The 6,863-nt window shown below is 38.8% G+C and overlaps 1 protein-coding gene across 2 annotated transcripts in view; it reads right to left on the bottom strand.

Annotated features, from left to right (window-relative positions):
- Positions 1-606: 606 nt before the first annotated feature.
- Positions 607-6,863, bottom strand: part of LOC108967773 (glutactin) — an 8,544-nt gene continuing 2,287 nt past the window's right edge. The window contains exons 2-8 of one of the 2 annotated variants that reach the window (XM_018931400.1): positions 6,708-6,860; positions 6,122-6,637; positions 5,928-6,063; positions 5,647-5,837; positions 5,260-5,584; positions 4,999-5,206; positions 607-907 (exon numbers count right to left, since the gene is read on the bottom strand). In XM_018931400.1, the coding sequence (XP_018786945.1) occupies positions 5,037-5,206; positions 5,260-5,584; positions 5,647-5,837; positions 5,928-6,063; positions 6,122-6,637; positions 6,708-6,860 (1,491 nt within the window). In that variant the 3' untranslated portion in view covers positions 607-907; positions 4,999-5,036. Of the gene's footprint in view, positions 908-4,944; positions 5,207-5,259; positions 5,585-5,646; positions 5,838-5,927; positions 6,064-6,121; positions 6,638-6,707; positions 6,861-6,863 lie in introns of those variants that run through there. The other variant, XM_018931399.1, reaches the window with a different exon arrangement.

Raw genomic sequence — 6,863 nt, 5'->3', positions numbered from 1 at the left:
GGTCAAATCCCGTTTCCGGGCATTGTAACTGCCCGCATCCGTGTTCCGCTTTTCGCCCCCKTGCGTATGCCATTGTCTGTGCTAGCATCCGTGTTCCCCATTTCGCCCCTTTGCATATGCAACACACCACACAAATTTTTGATGCATCCCGCCGTCGCTACAGAAAAATTGCATTCAATTTGGTGCCAAAATCTCAGATTTCTACTAGGCGACCAGGAGCAGGCAGCAAGCAGCCGCCAAATTCACCGAATGCAAAAATGCTTATAACTTCTAAACTACTGGTCGTAGAGGAAAAATAAAAATGCAGAAATGTGCAGAATCGCATGGAGCATATTTYTATTAAAGAAAAAATAGATTTGGATTCACCCAGAAATTTASAAAAATAAAAATGTGTTCCAAATCGCCAATTTTTGAGGAGAAAATCGTCATAATGATTCTTTCTCCTAAGTGAGGCTGTTGAAATGARGTGTGGGAGGATTTCCAGTTATTATAAGATTGAAGCCAAAAGTATTCRGCCYTGATTGAGCGGTAGCGATTCTCATTCACAGTAACGTGCCGRTCTTCATCATCACKGAAAAAGTAATTTTTTCGGGATGCAATGGCGACTYATGGAGTACGTGTGGATTACTGCCTGACCAATAACGSATATTTTGCTKATTGACGAAGCCATTCAGCCTGAAATGAGCTTCATGGCTRAAGATGATATTTCAMAGAAAATTCGGATCATTTGCAMGTTCTTGCTCAGCCCAATTCACGAGCATACGACGATTCTGGTGATTAAGCGGCTTCAGTTCTTGCGTCAATTAGATCTTGTAGAGATATACATAGGTCCGTATTTTGATCGATCGGTTTGTATGGTAGCCAGTTTGTTGTTTCCTCGGAGTCTTACGGCCAAACTTAACACAACCTGTTCAGAGTATAGAAATGTTTTCAAATTCATATATTACATACATATACGAAAGTCAACCCAACCATTCGCCAAACAATTAAAAAGTTAGCTAAAACAAAGAATAATGTGTTTGTTTACTATTTCAGTTTCAGTGGATAACCCACACACACACATGCATAGATTTACAGAACTTTTAATTGCCGCAATGGTGTGAGCGGAGCGCCTGCGTTGATGGAAAGGACAAATTAATTAGCATATAGGGACATACTTATATACACACACATATTCTCTCACATATGTACATACTTGTGTGTGCCTTTGAAATCGCCCSCACCCACAAACTCACACCACTTGGCTTGCTTGCCACACATGTAATTAGTAAAGTGTCGTAAAACTTCAGGCGGAACGGTTGGGCAACGAAAACTCCGTTTCTGCTGCTTTTATTTACCAGTTTAACGGTGAAAGGGATACTCACGCCAAAAAGCAATTCACCGATTTACCGCTATGACAACACTTGGTCCGCCTGCTCACCGCCAAACGTTAGCAAACTGAGTAAATTAGCTGGAAATTCAAATGTAAATGTAACATATACCCCCTACGTGCCACACACTGCCAAACGCATGCCACAAATACACAATCACACACACACACAAGCATATATGCATGTGGTGACCACATTTTACTTTAGACAACTTTGAAAGCTTACAAATTATCATATAAACCTACTACTATTACATTTATATACGTATGTATACATCGGTGTGTGAGTTTGTATGTGTGTGTGTGTGTGGAAATTGGCAATTCATTCCTTGAGAAATAATTAAGATCTATGCGTATGCAAGCGGTGAGTATTTCAAATGCATGTTGGATTTGTTAAAAGCACAATAATTCTTGGTTGCTCGCATTCGCCTGTGTGCGTGTGTATATGGGTAKGAGGCAGTCATGTGCTAATGCTGTTGCCACATAACTTTTGYCAGTTACAGTTGGTGCTCGCACTCSACCCGTTATGTTGTTGGGTATACTAGGCATTTAAGCTGTTTGGGAGGCAGCGACGCCAATGCTCTTTGCGCTCTCGCTTTTTGTTTTATTTGGCGTTGTTGCCATTCTAATTCAATTATCACTCACACACACACACACACRCACATACATGCAATACAAACGCATTTACATAGATAAAATGTAGAATATGCTTAGCCCAATATAGACTATAATACTTGTGTGTGTGCTGTAATATATTTTGTGACATTAAATGGTACTAAAAGCCTTGTCAGCAGCAAAGCTCAAACCTGCATGTGCTTAAGATGTCAGCCTATAAGAGATGGTRCTGCTAAAATGTATGAGAATAATAGAAATAAATAAAAAAATCTTAAATTCAGCCGCACCAAAGMAATAATACCCTTCACATGCATTTCTTATGGCATAAAAAGGTTTAAAAATATATTTTTCATGATTTTGATCGTTCAGTTTGTATGGCAGCTATACGCTATGGTAGTCCGATCTGAACAATTTCTTGTCAGATTGTAGAGTTGCCTTAAAAAATATTTCGTACCAAATTCTGTAAAGATATCTTGTCAAATACAAAAGTTTTCCATACAAAGACATGTTTTTCAACGTTCATTTTGTATGGCAGCTATACGCTATTGTAGTCCGATCTGTATATTTTCTTTGCAGATTACAACGTTTTCATAGACGGTAATTTGCACTAAATTCCGTCTTGATATCTAGTTATGAAAAAAATTTTCAATACATGGACATGATTTAGGTCGATCAGTTTGTATGGCAGATATATGTTATAGCAGACCGATATCAGCGGTTCCGAGATATCAGCAGTTTTACCGAGAAAAAAGGATGTGTGCAAAATTTCAGATCGATATCTCAAAAACTAGATGAAAATGTGGCAGATATGTATATAAAAATTTGAAGTAGGAYCAGTGTGTATTTACACCGAAGATGCCTGAATTTAAATACTAAAACTATTTAATTAAAAATATTTAAAATAGAAGTATTTTCATCTCTAATTTTGCTGAAATATTTTTTTTAATTTAAGTCCCCGAAGACTTTTACTATTAAAAAATATCTTTAAATTTTCCTTTAACTCATTCTCTAGAGGATATAACGTGGGTTAACAAGTAAAAGCGGTTAAGTTCAGTTCAAAAATAAATAAATAATYCAATGATAATGTTTTTAGATATCGCTTTTTAGGAAATATTAAGCTTTTGAACTGAACTTAAAGCTTTATTTAGCACCTGGTTTTTTAACAATGTTATATTTATTCATAATTTTCCCAAAAATTTATTTCCCAATTTTTTTTTTTTTTTTTTTGTCATTTTGACTTTTCTCTTTTGACAATTTCGACATAAATACAAAGGAATTTTGAGCTTAGAAAGTGCTCCAGCAAACGATTTTCCACTTCAAAACTTGAATTTTCGACTAATGCACTTTAAAATAATTTGTTTTAATTTATAATACGCTTACTAAGAAATAATAAGCTTTTTATCTGAGCTGAAAGCTTCATTTAAGACCCGGATATCCCAATAGGTTTTGGTTTTTTATCAGTGTAAGATTTATTGCAATAATTTTGACCGGATTTCTCAAAGGWTTTGTCATTCGGCTTCTTTCTCTCTTTGTTTTCTTTTCTCAAGTTGAATTCTTTAAAAAATTAAAAAAAGAAGCCTTGAGCTTAGCAAACACTCCACCATATCATTTTCATTCTCAACTTCAAAATTTGCTTTTTCGACTTATGCATCTTACGASCTAATCGCTAATTCACAGCTAAAAGATAAAATAGTCAAAAGGCTACCCACAGCAACCTCAAAGTCTAAGCAAAACAAAAAGCGCAATAAAGAAGACAGTAGCAAAAAGAAAATACACACACACACACACAAACAAGACAAACACACACACAAATACTAAAAAACACACACTCAAATACTAAAAACACACATACACACACACACGCTTACAGAGCATACATCTACAGTTGAATTTCGAGAGCTTCCTTGGTCCACTTCACTCGCTGCCAATTTCTGGATGATTTAGTTAATTTGTTTACTTTGTGGTGTCGTAATTTTGTCGTCGACTGTTGACATATGAAAATTAAGACGGGGGCAGTTAGCCAGAGTAAGTGCCATTTGAGAGAGCTTTTAGCTGCGCTAAAGCAGACTTCATTGTCGTGTGTATGTATGATGTACATTAAAATGCTACGTTCGGTTGCGAAAATATAGTGTTGGCAAACAACTTTCGGGCATTTGCGGTTAAAGCTAAAATTGAATTTGAAACGCTTTTGGCAGAAAATTTTGTGGCTATGAACTAGAAATTAGAAATATATTAGTTTGATGGAAATTCATGGCACGCAAATTGAGGAAATCGTATGCCTTAGCTAATTGGAAAAATTGGCGCGTTTAAAAAAGTGGTGGAGATTAGCAGACGCAGTGTTGAGAAGCGTATAAGAGTCATATATCATAGATATGAAAATAATSCATATTGAGGGTTTAATGAAGAGATATATTTACGTACTTTAGYATAGATTATTATCCTAAGTAAAGGTATAGTTTCCGAAGAAATTGTTCAGATCGGACCACTATAGCATATAGCTGTCATACAAACCGAATGAACATAATCAAGTACTTGTATGRAAAGTTTTTGTTTTTGACAAGATATGAACACGAAATTCGGCATGGCTTAGTTTCTAACGAAACTGTACAATCTCCAAGGCATTTKTTTCGATCGGAGCACTATAGCATATAGCTGTCATACAAACTGAATGAACAAAATCAAGTACTTGTATGGAAAACTTTTTTATTTGACGAGATATCATCACGAAATTCGGCATGGATTACTCTCCAAGACAATAATATAATACGGTATAATCTTCGATGAAATTACTCATATCGGATGACTATAGCATATAGCTGCCATACAAACTAAACGATTTGTGAAAGGGGTTTTTCTTATTTTCTGCATAATTCACCGAAAAARAAGTCCCACTGAGTTGTCAGACTATTAAACATAGTCTCTTTCTCTACATTGAATAATAATTTTATAGCATGTGCATCTGTTATTGTCAAGTATTATATTTAATAGCTATAAAAAAAACTTTAGGTACATACCAAAGAAACTGATTTTTTATAATTTYTATAATTATTTTTCAATCAATTGGTACAATTGGTGGCAACACTGGCGGCAACACTGGCGGCAAAGCGAACGTTCTTATCAATTTATAGCGCTCTGGATCGTCGGCAGTCACTGTGAGCTCGTTTAAAATATCACTGTCCACGCTCACWACCTCATTTATGTGGAAATAAGGACCAGACTCCGCTGAAATATGCATTTACAATAACCAAGGAATATTAAAATACCGCTCTACATACTCTCCATGGCTTTGATAGACAATTCCGGTTGATCGGCCACCCTCGGCACACCATCAGCTATGAAGGAGTACCACAAGTCCACCATTTTCTTAGCGATACGCGTATCATACGCATTCAGTTTATGTGTGGCAAACACATATATATTATCGTTCGAATGATGYACGCCACCSTCAAARGGATAWTGCGAGTTGCCCAACTCATAACCGAAGCGTGTGTGCTCGCCGGCATAATCGAAGGTGTATAAGTAGACGGGTGCGGCACCGCGCCGCTGCAATTCGTTTGCATAGGTAATCACCGGCGATTTCATATAAACGATGTTGGCGATCTGCAATAAGGAGCGACTGAGAGTGTAAGGCGATGTGCGGCAAGYCGCTTATGCTAACTCACATCAATATACGCMGGCCAAGCAGCRGTGTGATTGTTGGTATCCAAAATTTCCGGTCTAAAGAGCATGCGCAAGAGCAAATTGTTAGACAGGCAAGTTCTGTCTTTGCCTAAGTCGATCAACGTATTTGCTAAATGGCGCACAGTGAGCTTAGCAATGCTGCCATACTTCGCCAACAGTATATCATAAAGCGCTGTTGCGTTTTTTGGATGAAATATATATACATATTTTTTTTTTTTTTTTTTTTTGTTTCTACTTCTGATTTATTAACATTAAAACTTACTTGCCAGCACAAAAGTGCCATCGTGCTTCGTGAAGCCGGTCATTAACGGCACTGTGCGCTTGAACTTCCGTAACAGCGYTTGCGGTTCTGCCGGCAGCACGCCCTGCACATCACCTATAACGGGACTGAAGCTTTCCTAAATACACACAATATTAAACAAACCAGCTCTCTGAATACCGGCGCACAAAACTCACCTCTGTGGTCACGCGCAACAGCTGCAGCACATCAACCTGTCTGAGGCAATTGTATGCCTCGCGCTTATCCTCACATTTCGCGCATTGCAGTGCCTCACAGATGCGTTGAACCTGCGCGTATGGCGTGSGATTTATAGCCCACGGTGCCGTTATGGCGCCCGATTGTACAATCGAGCGCTTAAAGTAGTGTTCCGGTGTTTGCGGACTCAGCAGCAGCGCACCAGACATGGCGGCACCGGCGCTCTGACCGACTATCGTAACACGCGTGGGATCGCCACCAAACGCATGTATGTGCTTTTGCACCCAAGCCAAGGCCAAGAGCAGATCCAGCACTGGCGCATTGCCGGGCATGTCGTCGGTAAGTGTCGTCAACCAGCCGAGCGCGCCGACGCGATATTGCGCCACTACCAGCACAATCTCTTTCTCCAGCAGATGKTGTGGTGGGTGATCGGAGGCGGAGCCATTGGTGAAGCCGCCGCCATAAATGTAGAACATTACCGGTTGCTTGGCCGCGAGCTGTGATTGGAATATATAATTGACTGTATTATATAAATATATAAAATATATGTATATGAGGGAACCTTACATTTTTGCTGTAGACACTCAAGTTAAGACAATCCTCCAAGTCTTCCTGCAGTTGGTTGGCGTTTAATTTCCCCACGCTGGTTATGACCGGACAGCGTTTGCCAAAGTTGCGCGCGTCGTAGGTGCCTTGCCACGGCCTGCGATTAACTGGCGGCTG

The sequence above is a fragment of the Bactrocera latifrons genome, unplaced genomic scaffold, assembly GCF_001853355.1.
Source record: "Bactrocera latifrons isolate USDA-ARS-PBARC rearing strain unplaced genomic scaffold, ASM185335v1 scaffold_199, whole genome shotgun sequence".
Classification (NCBI taxonomy): domain Eukaryota; kingdom Metazoa; phylum Arthropoda; class Insecta; order Diptera; family Tephritidae; genus Bactrocera; species Bactrocera latifrons.
The sequence above is the reverse complement of the archived record's forward strand: the minus strand, read 5'-3'. Positions and strand labels throughout refer to the sequence as shown.